The 23,541-nt window shown below is 40.7% G+C and overlaps 1 protein-coding gene across 1 annotated transcript in view; it reads left to right on the top strand.

Moving 5' to 3' along the window:
* The window catches only part of ntrk2a (neurotrophic tyrosine kinase, receptor, type 2a), an 86,757-nt gene that overhangs the window by 34,283 nt on the left and 28,933 nt on the right, over positions 1-23,541 (top strand). The window contains exon 11 of the mRNA XM_079371057.1: positions 17,686-17,874. Coding sequence (XP_079227183.1) covers positions 17,686-17,874 — 189 coding nt within the window. The remainder of the gene's footprint in view (positions 1-17,685; positions 17,875-23,541) is intronic.

A 23,541-nucleotide genomic window follows, 5' to 3' on the forward strand; every position in this document is an offset into this window, starting at 1 on the left:
AGGTGCAGGTGAGGTCATGGTGAGGCCACGTAAAGTGAGGCTCTTTCACATGCATTTCTGATAATGTGAGGTTTTTGTCTTTTTGGTCACTTTCTGGTGGCTGTGAAGAAGCTTGCGTTTCCTCCCCTGTTTGTCTTCAGTTGAGAGCGAAATTTCCAACATTTGTCTCCCGATTTTCCCCTAAAACGAAAATGACAGACCCAGCTGAAGGGGGAGAAGCAGATTGTTGTTTTTGGCCGGCCTCCCTCTGCCCTTTATCATAAAGAGTCAGCTGCCTGGGATGCTTTTCTCCTTTACACTCGCGTCCCGACAGACGTTTCAGCAATAACTCGTCTGCTCGTACTGTACTTCCTCTGCACACGCTCCCTAATTACACATCCTTCTGCAGCAGAGGAGAGAGATTATTTTTGGAGAGGACATAAGTTTTGCAGTAATCGTCTGATTAAACACAACCTGTATGTTTCCCTCTGTATTGTGTGTTTATTCATTAGTGCTGTTTTTCAGTTGAAGCGAGCAAGCAGAGCGGATGACGGAGGACGAGTATCACCACTATCCCAGACTCTCCTCACCCCTGGTGCTCATTAGTTTGTGGATTGCTGCTGTGGGACTTATACTGTATCCCCAACACTAATTATTTGAGTCCAGTTTAAGAATTTAACGATCCAGCCAAAGCAGAATTACGTCCGTACATTACATCCACACCTGGTGCTTTCCTCGTAATCTTCACTGTCAGCGCTCATGAAGGGAGATGAGGATGAAGCGTGTTCCAATTTAAAGGGAATGATTGGAGTCTGCAGATTTATTTCCTTTTTTTCACGACTTAACCATGCGCAGATGTTGTCAGAGAACGTTTATAAAATGGGGAATATAAAGTGCACAATCAGACGAAGAGTCACCTAATCAGTCAAGGTACGTTGATGTCGAAGTCCAGAATACAGAGGAGGTCGAAGCAGTAAGCCAAGTAGACTACAACGCTGCGACTGAAGACTAGGACTTTATTACCTGACACAGAAATCCCGTCGGACAGGAGCTTTTCTGTGTGGAGATTGCGTCGGTTCTTCCTTCCTCCAACACACCAAAGATAAACATACACGTTAGCTTAATTGATGACTCTTCATTGCCCATAGGTTGGATTGTGAATGCAGCTGGTTGTCTATATACTGTATGTTAACCCTGTGATTGGCTGGCAGCCATTCCAGGGTGTTTCGCACCTCTTGGTCAATAACAGCTGAGATCGACTCCAGCCGCTCATGAACCTGAACAGGAAAAGTGGAAATGATAATGGAGGTAGGATAGATGGAAAAATATGTTCATATGTCCAAACATTTTCAACAGAAGTATTTTCTTATGATCTTTACAATTATGCTCAGTCAAGGCCGAACAAACCTTTGATATGGGATTAAGCTCTGTGTTCAGTTTTAAGGATTTACTGGCATTCAGTCTGATCTCGTGTTGCAGGATTTTAAATCATTGCTCAGTGCGGATAAGAAACATTGGACGACGTTCACTTTAGTGGTTTCCTGCAGAACATTGAAGAAAAACGACATTCACTGAACACTGAAAAATGCCAATAAATCCCTGAAACACACGTCATCTCGAGATACAAACAATAAATAAAAACTAAATGTTTCACAAGCAATGATTTTCTTTTGCTTGCTTGGCATTTTTAGCTCCGCTGCAGAAAATCAATAGACACGTAACTCAGAGCCTGAGGACATGAAGTCACTACATGAAATGAATTTGAAACCAGTGCAGCGACACACCTGGAATCAAACTTTTATCCTCTCTTTACCTCGTCTCATCGCTCTGGTCTCGTTCGTTTGATGTTTTACGAGTCATGACTCACTTCTCTTCCAAACACTCACAAACTCTGGCTTCTGATGACATTTCTTATTTTCTCTCACATATTGGGGATGCATTTGAACCTTTAATGCCACCATCCAGCTGAGAGGTTTTTTATTTCTCCTGGCTGGCTCAGCCTCCGTGGTAAACTGACAGGTTTGTAATGTACACATAATCCTCCGGCACTGATAAGGCTGTTGTGTTAGCTGGCACAGACTCCCTCAGTGACGGGCCAGATGTTGGCATCCGCCTGTAATCTCAGGGGAAAAAACAGACACGCAGTGAATCACCTTAAACGAAGAATACATGTCTCTCTTTGCCTGCACATCACAGGAGGTAGAAACGTTTGTACTGTATGTTAAACAGCACATTGTGGCGCGAGGTATCTGTAAACATGTGTGTCCATTGATTGGGCCACAGTGAGAAGGTTAGGAGCAATAAACTGAAGTTCAGACGTGTGTGCGATCAATGAGTTTATTGTTCATGTTTCTGTAAAAGGTCACTTCACCCCTTCTGTGAGTTTATTCTTTTTCCACAAATAAGGACTTTACAGGGAAGCTGCTCGACTGTGGATCAGTTTAAAATATCAGAGTGACTGTGACCTTTGCTGCAGAGTGATAAATAAACATACTCCACAATAGCACACACACACACTCACACACACACACACACACACACACACACACACACACACACACACACACACACACACACACACACACACACACACACACACACACAGGTTGTTGAGTGTGCACATCACTAAAACGAATAGATTACCCTGTGTACATTAAGGTATCTGTATCCGTCAGCCTCAGCTGTCAACGCTTACATATTAGCATATTTATTGTGAGTAGATCAGCAAACATTCAGCTCAAAGCGTTCACAGAGCCGCCATCAGTAGACTCTTGGTCTTGTATTTCATCGCTGGTTGGGTTGTTGTGATTTCTCATCATGCAGCTGGGTGCAACTCAAAAATACTTACTGCACTGCTGCTACTGTTTATCCGGGCCGAATACTGACGCAATAATGCTGTTTCAGAGTTGACTGCATTGCAAAGCATGAGGAAGACTGAAGTTGCTCTGCTTTGATAACATTAGGCTAATCTACTAAACCCCTCTGTTCTAATTCTAGAGTTGTTCTCTTGGAAATGTCTTTACTCACAAACGATGGATGGAAAAACAATACAACACATACACACAAACACAAACACATGCTGTCTGGCTGGGCAATATATTCATATTATGCACACTGCAGAAAATGAAAACAAATCTTGTGTTTTTTTTCCATCCTCTAAATCAGCTTTAAAAAAACCCACTTTCTATAACAAATACTAAGCAAAAGAAGATCCCTCCTGTACTGACACGACCAGCAGACCTCCCTCTTCTAAAGCTTCCTGTTCGGACCTCGTTTGTTTTTATATTTGTTGTATTTTTTTTTTCTTTTCGTTACAGTTGTTTTGTTTTTGTTATTATTTATGTTTTTTGTGTTTCCCTTCAGGCTGTGCGTTGTTTCAGAACATCCCAGGGGAGGTGGTCTCACGCTAACGGAGACGGACACACAAGAGACTAAAAGACAGAGAGAGATTGTGTGTGTGTGTGTGTGTGTGTGTGTGTGCGTGCGCCTTTGGTTTCTTAATGTTACTTCATGAGTGTTAGAGAGTATTTATGGGAAAGAAAATAGGAAGGTATAAATAGGAAAAAAGGCAACATCCCAACAAAATCAACAAAAGTAATGACGCACCAATGTATCTGTTTAAGACCCTGTTGATAGACATCAGCACATATAGCACATGGAGCAATATCAGTAGCCAATGTTTATCAATTTACTGATGCCACTCGTACACCAAACTGTTGATGAGAGTTTTCTTTGTTGGACAAACTGATTGATTGAAATTGATGGAATCAGCAATTCGTTGTAAAACATCAGTATTGGTGTCATCCATCATTTTCACAATCTGCGTATCCCTTATTTAAAATGAATACAGCGGACCTGGCAGGCAGTCACAGCATTATACAAATATAACACACAGACACAGGTCAGGTACATGGTCTCTCATATTGTATTAGAAGAAGCACATAGAGCCCTGAGACACAGCCTCCTGATTAGCCAATCAGAGAGAGCCTTCAGAGACGCACAGACGCCTCCCACTGGATGAATTATTCAGGTCAGAGGGACGAAGACATCTATTAACCTACATCTTCCTCAAAATACTCATACATGCCTCTAATCTACAAACACATCCAACCCTCTGGACATACACACATACACACACGCACACACACACACACACACACACACACACACACACACACACACACACACACACACACACACACACACACTGTTAAAATAAGGCACTGTGGTGCTGATTGTGCCACTATAAGTTCCATATGGATACAAAGGCTGCACAACAAAGTAAAATGTCTTTGTAATCACAATACTAGCATTCACGTTAAACACATGACAAATGTCTGAATTTATCCAATTAATACGAAAAAATATTTACTAAAAAGACAATTTCTCTTACAATTGGTTCTCTTGGATGTAGGTCCAGGTATGATGTCACTGCTTTCAAACCATTTCGATGCAGCCAGATGAAGCTAACCTAATTTTCAGTCTACCGTCTGATAAATTGGTGCCAATTTAGTGGCAAATAAAATTATCTTTTTGGATTTATTTTGAATTCAAGAGACACAAACTGTCTTCAAAGAGGTCAAATATAAAACATGAAAAAAAAAAGTGCAATATTGCTAATATGCCCTCTTAAATATCTCACACAGTGCACAGGTCTACATAAAGTCCTGCCCCTCTCACTTTGTAAACAACACTGTTATTGTGTTTAAATTAGAAACATTTCCACGTTTCCATGTTGTCCTGTTTCTAACACCAAATCCCGACATTCAGGCTCTGCCCAGTGATCCCGCTGCACAGAAAAACAAACCAGTCTGAAGAAGTTTGGAGGCTCATTAAACTGATAAATCAGTGCTACTTTGCGGACCGTGGTAGAAAAGCTGCCTTTGAAGAAAGAAAGTGATTTTGTTTGAGTTTGGCAGCTGCTTCCTGTTAGTGTTTCGCCAGCACTGCTGCAAGTCACGCTTAGAACAAGTCATGAAAGTGATCAGAGATATGGGAATGCATTTGCGAGAAAATGGCTTCACTTTCAATTTCCTCGCTCTTGGGTGCAATAATCCTAAAAAGGATAACGACTGAATGTGAGGAGTCCGACAGTTAGTTTTTTTTTCCGGAGGGGCAGAGCTCTACCTGACTGCTTGGGAACAAATTAGTTTTGCAGGTATTCACCCCACCTGTCAAAACATCCGCCACAAAACACATTTCTTTTCCCCTCCTGCCAACAGCTCTGTTATCGTTTGTAGCTCAATAAATCAAAGTATGTTGGTGGCGGGGAAATATTTTTCCCACAAGATGTTAAAGATGTTACATTCCTCGTTTCTTACTTTTTATGGAAAGCACAACCTGTTAGCGTCCAATACAGACGCACAGGATCGTAAAGTGAAGTCTGTCTGTTAAATTAATCATTGCATGTCTTCCAACCGCCCTTTTTCTCTCTGAAAGACAGATGTAGTCATGCATAAACATCTGGCTTTAACAGAACATGTGTGCACTTTGTCAGACAGACACGGTAAGATTAATGCTAAAGCTGGACAAAAGGAAATGTCTTAATGAATATTTAAAGCCTTTTATGGGCTTTTCAATGCTGCTCACAAATGATCACAAACCAATCGAGCATAATGCTGAAGACCTCGGTAATATTACAGACAGATTAAACCAATGCACACATGAATTAATAATCACACACGTCAAGGGCTCTAAGTTCATCACATATGCACTGCATGGATTCCTGTAGGTAGCATCTTACCCCCCCCCCCCCCCCTCACAGTCCACCATATGTGCACATGTCATGTCAGCGTGCAGGAGGACACACACACACACACACACACACACACACACACACACGCACAGCACAGCACAGACTTTACTGGCAGATATTGAGGTCAGGGCAGGTGTATGGGCAATATCTGGATAAGAGTGTTTAAACAAACTGGGACGGACACTTAGTGGTGTCTTGAAGGAGGAATTGTTTTTGAAGGGAAGCTAAGTTTAATAGAGTAAAACCTTGTTTATCCAAAACCCCAGACAGAAAAAGTGGTCGGGAAATGTAATCAGGAGCATAACAAAAATGTTTTCAGATGGCTCATATTTTAAAATCACATTATCTTAAGAGTGTGTGCTTGAGTAGCATCCATTAAAAAAAAGGAGGGAGGAGGAGGAGGAGGAGGGGCTGTGCACTCTCACTGATGTGTAAAAATTCTTATTTCAAGTAGTGTTTATTGATCACGCCGTAGTTTGTTAGCGGTTCAAACTGCACTCTACTTCAGCTTAAGGGTTCATTTCTTTGCTGTTGGAGTGGATTTGAAAGTGTCTATGAACTTGACTGTTCTCCCCATCTCTTTAGGAAGAATTGCAGTTTGAAACTGACTGACATGAATCTGAGAGCAAACCGAAGGAAGCCCTGAGCAGTCAAGCATCCGAGCATTTCATTTACTCTATTTAATTAGATAATTGACTCATTGAGATCAAAATGTCTTTCTCAAGGGTGACCTGGCCAAACGGGCAGCAGCACGCGTCATTATAAACATTACATAATAAAGAAACAGTTCAGGAACAATACAGCGAGTCATCTCGGCTGTTTTCTCAAAATATTGACTCATTTTTCTAGTAACCCTCAAAATAACAAAATTAATTTATGTCATCACCTCGACATACAGAGCTTCTTGTTTTACAGTGATGATATTTTTCTGGTGATCTAGAAATCAAAACGCTGAGTCACTGTGATTGGCAAACCCCATGACATACAGTATGTCCACTTTGTGCTGCCGTATCTGCAAAGACAAACATTTCATGTGCTGAGTTTTTACAGTCAGCCAGTTTTGAGTAAAATTTAAGTTTGTGCGAATAAAAAAAAAAAAGATGAATTAAGCTCTTAAATAGAAGAAAAAAACAAATGTATAATCTCTTTGGGACTCACAAAAGAATTATAATTAATCTGCTGATGAGGTCTCAGAAATCAGACATCAATCGGAGGAAAAAGGGTAAAAATGTGAGAGACTAAAAATGAGAGTTAGATAAATCTTTAAAAACAGCCCTGAAAAATAAACGATAAAGTCAAAGTGAATGTAGCAGGAGGAATCGGGAGGAGTCAGTGTCTTGTTTGTGTGTCACTGACGGTGTGTTTGTCAATGCATCAGTGTGCTGGTGTAAAAAACAGATAGGGGCCTGGACAGGAAGATTGTGTGTTTTTGTTTTTAATCATGGAAGAACAACTTTAATATTCACAAACCGTAGCTCCATCAGCAACATGAATGTAACTTTGTCACAATAACAATACTCTGTGTGTCCTATGCTATAACTGTAGATTTAAATTTAGACTTAAGAAACATTTAGTGTGTTTGTCTGAATGCACTCATTTTAGAGTATATTAACCTGAAAACAACATTTATTATAAAAGAATTTATTTCATCGAAGGTTTGTCAACCACAAGGCAGCCGCATCGCCAGAACAGTTTTAAAACTTTATACAGAAGAGAAGAGTTTTAAAACTTTATACAGAAGAGAGCCGAGAAGAGGTTGACCGCAAAGAGGCGTTTGTACATTTTCACAATATGTGAAATACAGTTTGGTTTTCTGCACAGATTAAGGATTAAGGATTAAGGGTGTATATTTACAGGTGGTAGGTGGAGTTTGTGCCAGGATAATGTTTCTAGTTTTTCCTTGCTTCCACTGTTTCAGCTAAACTAAGCTAAGCTAAGCTAAGCTCTAATGCAGCCTTCACACACTTAGAGTAGCGATGCTATCACATCCGACGCTTCCAAAAGGAAAATATCTAGCAAAATGTTTTACCACCAATCTTAAAAAGAAGGAGGGTTAATTAACCATTGAGCTCGGTTCACATCACGTGTGCCACTGGCAACTTTACCTGAGAAGTTTTGGGTAAATTTTTAAGCTAACTTTGGTCTGTCATGACCGAATATTTCAGAAACCTGAATAAATCTGAATTTTGAGTTATTGCCTGTTAAAAACATGGTGCATGGCGCATTGACATGTCTTTGATTTCTTTGCACATTATGTGTACATATTAAAGGATTGAGCTCTGTAAATTGCATAATGTAGATTTTCTTGTATAAATGCTAACACTGGGAACAATGACAGTATATTATAATAGGTATCAGACTGGAAGTGAATGTGGTTTTTGTATGTTGTATCATTACTTTATTTGTTTTTTTTTTTAATTTCTTTTGTATATTCTAATGTTATTCTTTTAAGTCTGAGCTGTTATCAAGCGCCTCTTTTACCTTCATATGTGTTAGACTGACATTATCATACCTCATTTTTCACATCTCCACCCGCAGTGGTAGAATTCATCCTTTTCATAGAACAAAATATTAAAGTAAGTGCACATTCATGAACCTGCCAGGATACAGAAAGAAACGTCTAAACCTGTCAAAAAGTTATGTCAAAGCCAACAAATGAAAAATCTCTGCAGAAAAAAAGGACTTTGGAGCCATAATCCTCTCCCATGAACGGTGTATTGTGGCATTAAAGCTGCGTTCAAGAGGCTGCTCTCTATAATTGCTCAAAAGGCTCGTTTGAAAAAGATACGTCATTCTTCAGAAGAAAGGAAAGCTTCTTTTTCTTTTCAATAAAATAAATCTTTTATTGGTGTACCGTGTGTGTAAATGTGTCTTTTTCATCTGACAGTGAAGGGGCTTTTAGGGGTGCATCTGTGTGTCCCTGCACATTTTGTTCAAAGTGTTCCTTTATTTATCGGCACAAAAAGGCCCAGTCAGACACCATAAATGAAATCCAATATATCTGCGTCCATTCTGGTTTGAAATCAATGCCACATCCAAATCCTTTTATAGTGTACTTTCTTTTTTTCTTGAATTCACTTTTTCTCACTCTGACTCTTTGACTGTGTCATTATGTCTGAAGCTATAATACTTCAAGTCATCTTTTTGAACTGAATGACAGTCAGGATCTCAAACTCTGTGAGAAGGTTTCTGTCAGGGAGGAGCTCCGACAGTCCTAGGCTAATTGGACTAATAACTTTTTCCCTCTTAATACTTCTGGAATTCCGAGGCTTAAATACAGTGAGATGGTTCAGGCTTTAACGCTAAGACGTGATGGGTTTAGGGCAGTGTAAAGGAAGCGTTCATATTCTTTACTCAAGTAAAATAGCCCAGTATCACACTGACAAAAAAAAGGTCTTTCCAGTTGTTCTGAGCAGCCTCAGTCAGAGTACAAAGATGACACATTTTCAGTCCCTGGAAGTCAGTCATGGTGTTGTGCTCGTTTGTTTACATGAAAAGTGACGGGGAAAAAAAGGGACCCGATTATTAATGCTGCTCATGTACTAATCCTTTACGCCTTTATTAGACAGGAAGGGTTGAGTGAGAGAGACGAGATGATGGGAGAGACAGAGAGTGGGCTGCATGAGGTGCAAGAAAGACTGTTCATGGAGCGCTCGCTCTACCATCTGAGCTCAGCTAAGCCCCCGAGTACATGTCCACCAATGGTTAGTTATTTACATCAGAAGAGACCAAGCGGCGACCTGCATGAAGCCAATATGGAGGTCAGGGTCAAGGGTTTGGCTGCAAGAGCCCAGGAAGTCACATCGAACCACATTTAAAAAATATACAGTTTTTACAGCAGAAATGAACAAAATAATTCAACAGTTACAGCCTGAGACATGATTACCTGTTGAAATTCAGCAATTAATCGTGAATAAAACTGATTGACTGCCCAAATTTATACCCAAGTGAGTAAGTATTGTTTTTATCATCCCACCGCAGTGTTTTGAAAAGATCAATATTTACTTTTATTTATTGTTAAATCCAGACTCAAAAACATGTATGAGTCTGGTAAAATGAAATTGAGTGTTTGAATGTAGTCATGATTAGTCCGTTTCTTTAAATTTTTGGGGGGTAATAATTCAAAGCCTTTGTTTTTTATACTGAACAGATGGTTGTTTTCCTCTTATCACAGAGCTCGAATCACAACAACTTTCTCTGCTTTTCTTGTTCTCACTTTAATATTTCTCTCGGACACTCGCTCTCCTGCTTTCACTCCTCGGACCACCTCAGAGTGCTCCTTTAGAGGGAGGGATCGCTCTTCCAGTGTGTCATCTGAGAGGGTGAATGTGGGTTGAATATTAAAAATAGAAAAGATCAGACTGAGGAGACAACAGGGAAGCAAGAGAAGAAGGATGTGGGGGGGAGAGGAGGATGACGAAGGAAAGCAGGGTGGTAGACGTGCAGGAGGATGAAAAAGGAGATACGTGACGGATGCAGAGCGTCGAGGAAATGTCTATTTTTACCAGTGTAAAAGGGGAATGTGATCGGCCTCTGTGTTAGGCTGAAGAGGAGATGAAGTTTTGGCTTGAATCGGCAGATTCTTACCGACAACATCTAACTGCAGAGTGGAGGAAATTCTACCCATGTACTGTTTCCTTCCAACTATCCTCAGTGTCCTTTCTCACGCTTTATACCGTCAATTCAGCGTCCACTTTTACTGTCCTTCTCTTTTAAATTATACGTTTTCCTACGTATAACCTTGATGCCCTTGGCACCATCATGTTTTTGTCTCTTTTGACACAATCGTCCTTCTTAAAGTTCTTCCTCTCCTCTCTCCCTCCTCTCTCTCCTCAATGCCTCCTCCTCCTCCTCCAGGATCGATAGATTACTTCCTGTGTTCAGCAGGTTGACAGCACAGTTTAGAGACCATTGAGGTGTCGTGTTACCAGTTATCTGTACGTTTGTGTGTGTGTGTGTGTGTGTGTGTGTGTGTGTGTGTGTGTGTGTGTGTGTGTGTGTGTGTGTGTGTGTGTGTGTGTGTGTGTGTGTAAGGAGTCACCTAGACCTTTGGGGTCAACGGTGGCAGCAGTCCTGTCTTGTCTGCCCTGAAGCCTGAGTGACTGCTAACTGCTTGGATAAAAAACCGCAACAACTTTTGGACACAACAGCAGAGGGTTTATTACATTCACAGTGAGGGGTCATGAAGTACGCTGAGTCAAACTAGCAGGGAAATTTGTGCCATATTTTATTTTAATTGAAATATAAATGTGAGCGCCAGGGATTTAATAATTGTACCACACCAGTCAGGACAAATTGCCTGGTTGTACATTTTGTCCAATTCCTTTTTGATGCCTTCAATTTAAAGTGAAATCTCCATCATACGTTTTTTACGTTGATCGGTTTGAGGTCATCATTCAGCAGCTTGAGCCAAGATGGTTTCAGTAAAAATGGCTACAGCTACAGAGATCAAGCTCTTGCTTTTTCAATTTGTTGTTTCTCAATTTGTACCTGTTATCAAGGTTGTCTGTCAGCCCTCTGAAGTGTATCTAAACCACATATTACATCCAATTTTGCACCCTGACATCGCCGAATACCACCTATAAAGTAATCTCAGCTCATCAAATCCAGCGCTATCTGCTAACAACTGTTCCCTCTGTTCCTCTGTGGGCAGAAGACAACCTATCTGTTTTAACTGACTGACTGACAGGCCCTGATGTCCTTAAATCCCATAAAAGCCTCTCTACATCCATCGCCCTGGGCAACGTGCAGCAGTAAATGGCTTCAGTTTGTCTGAGGTGTACCCCGAGAGCCTGAAAGAGATCAATACAGTCACTCACAGTCATTGTTTTAACTCAGCTCCAGTGCTGCTCCTGCCTGAAACTGTACTGCTCCACTCCCGATCCCAAACCCTGAAGCTCCCACAGCCGCTCTGCTGTCACTGCAACAACTTAAAGAGCTTAAGAATGGCCTCTTCACAAAGATGTATTCTCCACAGTGTGACATTGGGTTTGACTTATAATCATTATTGAGTTTTTATCTGCAGCCCCTGACGCTCTACCATTAAACATCAGCTTTTACGTTATGGCTGCCGGGCTTGTGAGACAAAACTAGCCCAAAACAAGAACCCAAAATGAGGCCTGGCCAAACCATTTGAAACCATTCCTACCATTCCTTATTTTCAACCAAAATCTTAAAAAGTGTATCTGGAGAAAATTACCAACCCTGCCTTTAAATATGTGACAATCTGAATTGGGTAATGGGCGGACATTTTGTGTTTAGTTGCACATTCCCAGCTTGAAAACTACTAAAACAAGAAAGATGTCCAGAAATGTCAACACTTGCTCCATCTGCTCATTTCCTCCACAAGTTAAGTGGATGGACTGTCGTTTAGAACTAAGGTTTGAGCCTCTTATTCCCAGCACTCAACATAAACCAGTAATGAGGAAGGCTGAGTGGACTGGAGGTCATTAATTTAAACCATGCCATTATTTATGAGCTGTGCTCTGATTGGATGGCAGCGTTGCCGAGCCCTCCTGAACAGATACCTGGTTGAGAAAGACTCATTTCTTGAACCTAATCTGGATCTACACCCAACAAAACGGCCAGTCAACGAAAACAGCGTTGGTTGTGCCGACACAAGAAATGATCATGTTGATCTGGAAAAAGTGAAAAATCTCGAATACTGTATGTAATATTGTGCACTGATTATTTGCTGCATTGAAGGTTTCCCCTTGCTTTAAAGACCTTAAAGGCATCCTCTTCTACTACATGGTCAGTGGCGCTGCTTATCAAAGGCAAGGCAGGCTACTGCTTTGGGCCCCAGGCCAGTAGGGGCCCCCCCAACAGCTGACAAACCTTAAACCACAAATTTTGCAGTAGGAAACCTCCCGAATGGGGCCCCATCTGATATTTTAATTTTAATACCCTTTAAAGTGTTGCAGGCATTATTGCTTTGAAATGAATAATGGACGCTGGTTGGAGGGGCCCCCTACAGACTGTAGAAGCGCCCTGTACATGGTATCTATTTTGACCTCCGCCTCCCCCCACATGACCTGAAATCTGAAAGAAAAGCGATGCATTTTATTGACTGTTAACCTGGGTTTCCCCACCAGACTGTGAGGTCCTCCAGACTCCACCACTTTAAACAGCGGTTCCATGTCTATTAACAGTGTTGGGTCATGACCCGACCCCACTTATACCCTCACCTCCCCTGTCCACCCCCCCCCCCCCCCCCCCCCCCACCCCCCACCCCAAGCTCGTCTTTTCAACCCCCTTTTACCAAGTCAATCCCTGCAGACCCTCTGCCACCTCACACACACATATACACACACACACACACACATATATACACACACACACACTTGCACGCAGCCTCTTGTTGCCCCTCAGCTTAACAGTATTTGTAACGATCTGACCCTGGGACCTCTCTGAGCTAATGATCTTCAGCCCCTCCTTACACAAACACACAAACACTTACTGACAGACAATAACCTGCACTCCCTTGTATAAATATACTTGATATATCCTTTATTATGTTCTGATGAAAACAGGAGGGTTAACATTGTTAGCAATCAAATCCAATGAAGACCTCAAAATGAACAGCTGAACAGCAATCTGTAATTCTTTGAATTGCAGGCTTTCACTCAGGTGACGTGGAAGAAGAGAAAAAAGAGATCTCTTTGAAACGACATGTTTACATCAGCTGAAAGCCACAGAAAATCTAAGATGTGAAGATAAACTGCAGGTTCTGGGTGCTTGTCATCCCTATACAGCTCACAGGACTCTATTTCAGTCGCTCAGACCGGTAAAGTCCTGGCAAACAGGAATCTATTGAACCTGAGTTAGCATAAAGAAACAAACCCTCAAGACTCAAGACAAAGCTGCTGAGCTCAGTTTGACTGTTGTGATTTGTGATGTTAAGACACATCAGGTTCCGATTTATCGTTAAGGATGTGGAGGTGGGTCCTGAGGCTCGACGAACCACTGCTTTAGAGGCGATGAAAATCAGACAGAAAGATCAAATATGTCCTGTGTCGTGCTTGGAGTACTGAAAATGGAAATGAAATAGAAGCTCAGAATTTAGTCATGTTTTATTTTTTCGTCGTGGACGATACAAGACCTCATGATGGAATAATGTTCATCTAATGGTTTCTGATATCTGATATTGGTTGGATATTGATTACTGATTTTGGTCAGTAATCTCTTCTGATAATAATCCTCAATTACTTCCTCTTAAACTCAGTAGAGAAGTCATGACATGTTTTAGAAGTTCAGCACAGTTGTGAGTTTAATCATAAAAATGCCAAAAGGATTTGGTCCAAAGCTGAACTGCTGAAGGAATATTTTTTCAGTTCACCACAAATCTAGTTTGTCCTTTTTTACTTCCCCTGTATCCCGCCTTAATGACTGAGTGAAAAATAAACAACTAGGTCACACACTCACAAATAGTAATGCACGTAATAGACACCCTAAAACACACACACACACACACACACACACACACGACAAACAAACTCTCCATGTTTCTCCGTCTCAGTCAAGCTCTGTCAGCAGCACTAGAGCTGATATGAGTCCAGGGACAGAGGAAATGAACGATGTCAACCGGTGTTATAATTCAGCAGAAGCGACCACATGAGAGGGAATACATCTACTGTATTTGGTGCTCATGGGAAATCAATCTCAACTCTTAATACAAAGTGTGCAGGCTTACTCGTGTCTTGAAGAGGTGTAGAGGAGGAGGACTGTGTACGGGTGATTCTGAATAATGCTTCACTGCTTATGATGAGACCCGTGCTCTGACTTGTCTCTCGTGTTATTTTCCCTTCACCTGACGAACCGTGAGGAGCTGATGGGAGGCCGACACGAGATGGGAGCATCCAATTACGTCCTCGAAGAGATCTTTGTGCACACAAACACATGCGGCACACACACACACACACACACACGTTTTGCCATGCAAGTGAAGTTCACACTCCTAAATTAAAAAGAATGCATCAGAAACACGAAATGACAGGTAAAAAAAATACCACTCATAAGGAACTGTAACAGCACTTTTTGGACAATGTACTGAAAATCAGTTAATGTCTAACCCCTTTGTGTACCAGAGTGTTTATGAGTGATATTTATGTTCAAGTGTTGAAAGCTGTTTTACATCCTCTCCTATGAGAGGAGACAGTGTATTTAAATGCAAGCTTCATTTTCATAGTGACATTTATGCCTAAATAGTTTAGGTTTCGTTTGGGCTGCCCTGCTTTAAAATAAAATTGAAAAAACTCCACCTCAAGCTCCTTAAGCAGCACGGGGTGTTTTTCCTGTAACATATCTTTAACTGTTCAGGTTGAGCTGCATGTTTTTACCTGGACTTTTTCTTGCCAGTATGCACATTTCAGTGTGAAATTAGAGTCAGTCGATGTGTGAATGAAGCAAAATTATTGTGGAAATGTCATCACCAGCAAGTGGGCGGAGGTCAATGATGTTAATTCAGGTTCGCTTTTTGTTACTGTGTCGTTATATACAGCCTATTAAAGAGAAAGGAAGGGAAACTTTTCATCAGGTCTGATTTCCCTTAGAGATGAGGAATTTCCATCCAGAGTTTGGTTGTTTTTGAGGTATCTTTTGGGCCACGTTCGTCTTTACTGGATAGAATAGCTTAAGAGAGACAGGAAATGTAGAGAGGAGAAAGGGGAGGATTTGCAGCAAAGGGCTGTTTTGAACCCACAGTTTCTGCAAAGGGTAGACTATAGCCTGTGCACAGAGAGAGTGCAACATAACCCCACGGCTATCGACGCCCCTCCAGCCACGAGTTGAAACAGTCTGTAGTCCAACGGGTAACCTTAAGCAAGAATGATGTAAGAGTTGAGCTGGGATGTCTAAGATTGTTACCTGTGTGAGCTTCCTAAAGCCTCTCAAAGTTTATTTTGGAGGTCAATGAAAGCTGAGGACAGTCTGATGGAAGTTTCAGTGGCATCAAAAGTTATTGATTTTGATGATATGCAATGACGCCACTTTAACTGAACGTCAACGTGCAAGTTTAAAGGCACAGGAAGCCAACAGAGTTTGTATTTAAGTCTTTCGTAGGTTGTGTGTGTTTTAGGTAAGTGAGCATTCATTTGTGCCTGCACTTGCAAATAGAGCTCCTATTTTATGGTATAATCTGTGTGAGGAATAAAAACAGAAATTGTTTGTTTTGGCAACTTGAAGACAGAAAATCATGAGCATTGTCATGTAGGTCTGCCAAAATGCTCAACATGGAATCAGCTTGATGGACTATTACCTGTCTCTCCTTTCAGTCTTAATGAGAAACGTATAACACCTCCGCTCTGTTGCCAAAGCAAACCATGTTCCTGTAAAGGGCTGGGCTCACTGTCTGACTCATGCCATCCCACCTCTCTTCTGCTTTCTGCGCCATGCTGTTTCTGCATTTTAAATGTCTGTTGTATGAAACATGAATTTTGATATGCACAGTTTTCTTGCTTGAAATGAGACAGTGGAGGATTCTTGAGGTTAGAAGCAGATAAGCTTTGTCTCCAAGGATATTTTCAGTAGATAATAACAGTAGTAACAGCTCAAAGAAATGAATCTTAATATCCCATTTCCTGTTTTTTTTGTTGTTGTTTTTTTAACTCCACCAGGTTCCTAGATGACTTGCATGTGTCCATTTGAAGGCACACATTAAATCCCTTTGGCTATCCTCCAACTATACAGACATATCTCATGGTTCTCCTTTCTTAACTTCATCATTAGCTGCTGCAGAGACTGACCTAAAAGAAAAACGAACCCAGCAGTCACACATGAAAACAGTCGTTCAACAATGTACTTGTTGATACAGACTTGGCCCTCTAATAGGACTCACTGGCTCACTTGATGGCTCATTTTTCATTCTCAAACAATTCCTTTTTTTTTCTTATCCATTAAAGATTGCCTAAGTCAATATTGTGAACCTATCTATCTTACAAGCAGTAACACAATCTAAGTCTGTCAGGTGCTTTTGTCTCTCCTTTCAATCTTTGGCCCCTATAATGGGGCTCATGGTATGCACAAGAATTTATGTATTTCGGCATACCTCGGGGGATGAAGTCTTGCGTAGCAGGATCTCCGTACTGTAGTGTAGTCTCACTGAACAATTCTAATGAAAACTAACCACAATACTTAAGCTCAGCAGCAGCAGCTTTGTAAAATAGTGCCAGGAGGGGGTTACATCTGTACATGGGGAGGTAAAGCCCTGTGATAGCCCGAAATGTAACAACTACATGAAATATAGTTGCAAAATATTTTTCTCCTAATAATGTAACAACTTGTTACATTTTGTGCAAAAAGTTATTACATTTTGGGCTCAGAATTTTGTTACATTATCAACCAAACATTTCAGGTTTTGTTAAAAAATGTTCAACATTTGAAGTTGTTGTTACATTTTGGGCTCTATCAAGACTTTATTGTTAACTCAAGGTAGTTTTATGGTCTAATTTGGGACCTCGTTGTGAGTCTGTTTTTTTTTTTTTTTCAGTCATATGAATAATAAAGTCTTAGAAATTAAGATAATGATGTTAACATTTCAAAAAGTCCATTTTGTGAGCTACACAGTGTCATAATGCAAAAACCTCATGGATAATATCTTTCAAAGAATGCAGCAGCACTTTCTTAGACAGTGTTCAGAGAGCTAAAATATGCTTATAAAATGCACCTGGCGTCTCTCTGTTCTGTCTGCTGTGATCAATGACTACAGTCTAACCTCCCCACTTCATGATCTCATCTTTTCAATCTCTGCGAGTAACAGGTTAGCAGCGTAATTCTCTTGCGTCCTTGTAGTATTAACATGTGTACTGATATGCTTTTCCATTTCACATGCCAGGACTTCTCTGGATCCTCGTAAAGATAAGATAAACCAAACACAATCAGCAGCACTCATTCACTTCTCTCTCTCTCTCTCTCTCTCTCTCTCTCTCTCTCTCTCTCTCTCTGCTTTCTCTCAGGACAATCTTCAGTTATCAGCAATGACGATGACTCCGCCTCGCCTCTTCACCACGTCTCCAACGGCAGCAACACTCCGTCATCCTCAGAGATGGGCCCCGACGCCGTGATCATCGGTATGACCAAGATCCCGGTGATAGAAAACCCTCAGTACTTCAGGAGCACTAACAGCCTGCTCAAAACTGACACATGTAAGTAAACCTCCAAGTTATCTCAACCCCAATCTCTTTTTTCTTATCAATGTGCCTCTGGAAGTGATGGCCGAATATTTGGCAATTCAGGTATAGCCAGTGGCAAGTGATGTCGAACAACTCCCACCCAAGACTTCCTCCTCCTCCTCCTCTCCTCCTCCTCCTCCTCCTCCTTTTTCATCGTTTAGAGTTTAATTCGTGCTTTGAGAAGGGACCGTGAAAGCTAAATTCCAAATGTGTCTGCAAAGTAAATGCTCATTTCTTGGTTGATTACATTCCCTAGAGGAGCACTCGTTGTCTTTTTCTGGTGAGTCTCAGTTTCAGTGTAAAAAGTTAGTTTCAAATAGGATTTACTCAGGTTGACTTTAGCTGAATGCAGCCCGAATAAGAACTCGTTTTTTTCTGGTGATGCGCTCAGAGGGTTTTAAGTTTTCTGAAATAACAGCACCATGATGGAGGTTCGATCGATTATTTCTGATGAAATCCAGGAATTCTTTGAACGTGAATGCTGATGCACGACACAGGGTCAAGCAGAGTTGTAACTCCTGTTGACATTTTTTGATCTATCACGGATTATAAGCTGAACTTCTATATCTGTTAACTGAGATAAATCATTAGTCCTCAGATTAGCACCGATGGAGCCTGAGGTGTCATCACCGCAGACTGTGATACGTTTGTTATTCCTCTGTATTCAATGAGATTTTTGATGTAACATGGAACATAAGACAAAGGTAAACATAAACAAAGACAGAAAATAAATCCTCATTACAAACAGTGGAAAGTATAATTCAGAATTAAAAAAGAAATTAAATAAATTTGGATAATAAGCTATAACTTACATGTCTGCAAAGGAGTTTTTATCATGTTTTTTTAAAGACTATCATGTAATATAACAAATATAATATAATGTATTTTTATAGTTTATATATTTATTTTTTAATATTAAATAAAATAATGTACAAGTGACCAACAGATTTTAAATAATACAAAAACAACAGCACCAAAACGGAAATAATAGCAGCATTATCTTTGCAAACACCTTGTGGAATTTACACCTCTTCTTCACCCCTGTATACCTTGTGAAGGTATTTTTCTTGTACATATTTTTAAAGTTAGTTTTTTTTCCTTGAGTTTTAAATGTCAGACACCACAGATAGAAACACAAACCTGCATACACCTAATCCTTTATCAATCAATCTTTATTTATTTGTATAGCGTGTATTCATAACAGGTGTTATCTCGAGACGCTTTACAAAAAGGTGTTATGCTGATTTGTGATTGGTCAATACTATTCTGACAACAAATTTACCACAAAAAAAAAAAACAGAAACCCCCCCGCCACCCCCGATGACTGTATGATTCTACGCAACATCAGTAAATATAGATTATAGCGACCCAGAGTGACTAGAAATGTTTATCAGAGCATTGTGAAAAAAATACTCCCGAGTTAAAAGCACTTGTGTCATACAACGGGGGTTTCCATGGAAACATCTTTCCTGCTGTCATGGCAATGACCTTGGAGCTGCTGAGGATAAGCTGTCAGTTCTGAGGGAGAAGTGGGAAAAGTGAAAGTCTATTTTTATGCAATGTGTGTGTCTGTGTGCGTCTGTTGGAGTGTGTGTGTGTTTGTGCACGAGCACATGTCAGGCACAGATTCATTCATAGGTTCACGCAGACTTCTGTGTGTGACTCATACACGTCTGTTACCAGACTGGAAGGCAGAAAAACACAAGAGAGTCCACGAGTAACAACAGGTAGAAAGTATTTATATACGCCCATGACTTTCATTTTATTTATAATCCTGCTAATTCGACAAAGAAAGAGACAGATGGCAAAGTGGTCTAAAAGGGGGAATGAGCGAAACACAACAAAGAGAAGCCAAAGGAGAAAATAAGGCAAAGTCAAAGAGACAGACAGAGAGCACCCAGAGATATTGACCTGCTCTATAAACATGACATTATGATTATTGACAAGTCATAAAAGCTTCTACAGCAGGCTTTGGCCTTGTGTTGCAGTCAATTATCATACCGTGTGTGTGTGCAATATGTGCTGTTTTCTGTCTGGGGGGTATAATGATGGGAGATTGGGGCTTGACCTCCTCAGTCCTGTGATACAACTAAAAGATAGACTAGAATATAAAGCCTAAAGGAAAGTATGAAAGCACTGAAGATCAATGAAACGTCAATAACGGACTGCTGTGCATGTGTGTGTGTGTTTGTGCCAGCCATTATTGCTATTACTCTTTGTGCCTCTTGGACTCTCAGGCAGGCAGCATAAATACTGAAAAGTTTCAGACCGATTATTTGGCACTGAGCCTTTTCAGCTCTGTACAATATGCCAAGCAGTCTTTTGTCATTACCAGGGTTTTTTTTAATATTGAACACAGGAACCAGTGGCAGTTACACTTCTGCACATAAGAGATGGCACAGGACACTTCTTGGCAGCAATAAAGCAACAATAACTCTGCAGAGCTGAGAGATCCGTGTGTGATTTCTGGAACCGCTCGCTGTGTTCGCGAACCTCATTAACAGTTTTAACACGAGGAGTTAAAGTGTGTCACATTCATCATTAAAGAGATACAGTCAAAGGAAAAATGGAAATCGCTGCAACAAGTTAACTAGGAAGAGCAAAAAAAACTTGTTACACTAGTGAAGGTTTAATCGCTTGATTTATCGTGGAGGGAAATTGTAATTTCAGAGCAGCTAATCTAAGGTGATATGCATGCACAACTAATTGAGCTAGTCACATGATACCATTTGACTATCAACATGTTTGACTGTAGCCGCGCTTCACTCGTTAGGTAGCTGAATAAGCATTTTGAGCTGAAGTTTCTTGTGCTTCTCGAAACAAAAACAGTACAAAACAAAAAGCTTTACAGCGACCTTTTCAGCAGTGTTCAGGTAGAAAGGATTATCTGGTTAAAAAACTGGTGTGCCATTTTTCAATAGTGAAAAAATGTCACCTATGTGTTAGTTAGTGAAAAATAAAATAATAATGCCACAAGTAAAGGCTCATTTTGGCTCTGCCTAGTTAGCTAGTATACATGTTTAGCCTCACTGTTTAACTACAGTAAGGTTGTAGTTGCCCTCACTCTAACAAAAAAGGGTAATTTAGGCTTCGCCTAGTTCACGAGTTTAACGTTTGAACTTGTCTTTTAAAGTTATGCAGGAAACCGACGCAAGATGTCAAGGAGATTAAATTAAAGCTGAAACAGCTGATCCTGCACATTAATCCAGTTGCTAACACTCAGCCTCACTCGTTAACTTGTTGGGTTGTATTTGCCCTCAGTGTGACATGTGCTCATTCTGCATCTTTAAGTCAATAAGTAAAACATGTTTAAGGCTTACAACGTCAATAAACTCTGAAAGCATGAATCAAAAACAAACTTAAAAGATGGCTTAAACTGTGTTTTAATAATGTGGAGTTCTTATATATAATGTTTTTCTGTGAAAGTCAGCTTCTGCTTAAGCCCTACCAGAAGCTGGAAGAATCATTTGGACATTTGAACCCATACAGTATTTAGTTACATTTTTCTTTCCACCATTAAATTCTTATTGCTGCATTAATATTGTCAAAGAGCAAAGAAAAACAGACACTAATGTATAAATCAGAGGGACAGGGGGAAAAAAAGGAGGAAGAGGAGAAGACCAGATGAAAACCCTGTTGTGTTTCCGAAACAGGAAACCAGGAGCCAGAAGAAGAAAAAGATCAAGAACAGAAAAAGTGGGGAAACCACAGCAGGCCGATTTTACAAATCGATGCCTCAGAGAGAATGAAAAGAGTTACCAGGTGATCTTCTCTTGTCTGACCTGTTTGTTTCCAATAAAAGGTCCAGTAAGAGTGAGGAACTACACTGAGGTGTAAATACTAGCTCCTCTCAGTAGCAGGCGAGGCCTCACAGACCCTGTGATGCTCTGCCTGAAAATCTTTATTTCTCAAGGAATCTTTCCATCCTGTGGACACAGGAATTCGAGCTCTGCTCAATTCGAGTGTTGAGCAGAGCTGTAGCGGGCCAGAGCCGAGTTTAAACATGAAATGAAGATCGAGGATTGAGATGTTTCTTCGTTTTTCTTCTTCTTGTGTTGTTGTCATCTCCTGTTTTTTAAATGTTTTAATCTTTTTTTTTCTTCATTATTTGCCTCCAGCCATCTTCTTAAGAGTCCACAGTGGTCGTGCATTAATATTACTGGGAGAAAGATGAAACTGATTTTTGAATTTTTAAATTAGTTTGAATTTTAATGTTTATTATAACATATTGACTATTTTGATGCTAATAATGAAGTCTTACGCTCAGAGAAGGGCTGCTTCTCCTTTGCATCAAAAAGGAGCCGGCTGAGGAGGTCTCTGGTAGGTATCTGATTTGGATGCCTTCATTGGAGGTTTTGTGTGAAAATCAGACTGGGAGGAGGTTATACACAGAACTCGATGCTGGACGGATTGCTTTTCCCATCTGGCCTGAAGGAGCTGGAAAATGTTGGTTGGGATGTGGTTGGGAGGTAAATGGATGGATTCATAACAACAAAGTGTAAAGGACACGTTCTGATCTTTGGCGTTGCGAATTTCTTTATCATTCATCTTAACTTTCTAAAGGTCTGATGTTTCCCTCCATCATGACTTTTACAGAAGCTGCTATCTCCAGCTCAGAAATCAACTGCATTAAAGCAATAATGTTATATCTCAAAAGGACACCCAAACATGTTCCTTTTATGAGTCAAGCTGAATAATATTGGGTCTTATACGTGAGGGGTCAGAGTCTGACCATGTCTAAGTTTTCAACCCTGAGTAGGAAAGTTTAGGTACATCTCTTCGACAAAACATAAAGAACTTGACCTCGCCGTCCTGAGTAGAAGATACCGCCTTAAAAAGAAGAAGAAGAAGAGCAGATTTGGATTCATTCATGTCTTACTGTAGGTGTTACACCTTTCTCTTGGCTCTACTCAGAACCATCTCTCAAACTTTCCACCGTCTTCTATCCCCACAGATCGTTTGGGGATTGATGTTTTGTTGTATCGAGGGAACGAGGATTAGCGTTGTTCTGGAAAATGTTATTCATAAGTCAACACGTGTGTACAGTATTCGAAAACACCCTTTGACACAGACCTACACACCCACACACACACACACACACAGCTTGAAAACATTAAGGTCACAATCAACTCGTGATGGCGAGGCTTATAGTTAGGAGGCGTAGTGGTGACATGAATAGCTCACGGGTTGATATGTTTGGCCTAATGCTCAGTTTTAGCCTCCAAACAAACCAGTTAAAAGCTTCTCGGGCTGTTTTTGTCAGAATCCAGGATCATGTCAGGATTTTGGGCAGTGGCGAGAAAGAGAAGAGTCAGGTGGTAAACAAGGAGTCATGTCCCGAGGCGTTGGTTGTTTATGAGATGTGGATTAATGAGCAGAGGTGTAAGAGGTGGATCTGTAGGGAGAAGGTGGAGGGACTGCAGGACGGAGGAAAAGGGCGATGGAAAATGTCTCGGAGAAGGAGGAGGTTGATGGGAAATATTATTATTCCTCCTGATGTTAATATTGTGCGGGGCGTCATAAACAAGCGATGGGAAAAGGAAAAAGACAGAATGGGGAGGAACATGTGCTTGGATGTTAATGTTGATTAAAAAGTGATAGGTTTAGCAGCTGAGGGGAATGGCAACAGGGAGGAATAAA

This window comes from Symphodus melops, assembly GCF_947650265.1.
Source record: "Symphodus melops genome assembly, chromosome: 1".
NCBI lineage: Eukaryota > Metazoa > Chordata > Actinopteri > Labriformes > Labridae > Symphodus > Symphodus melops.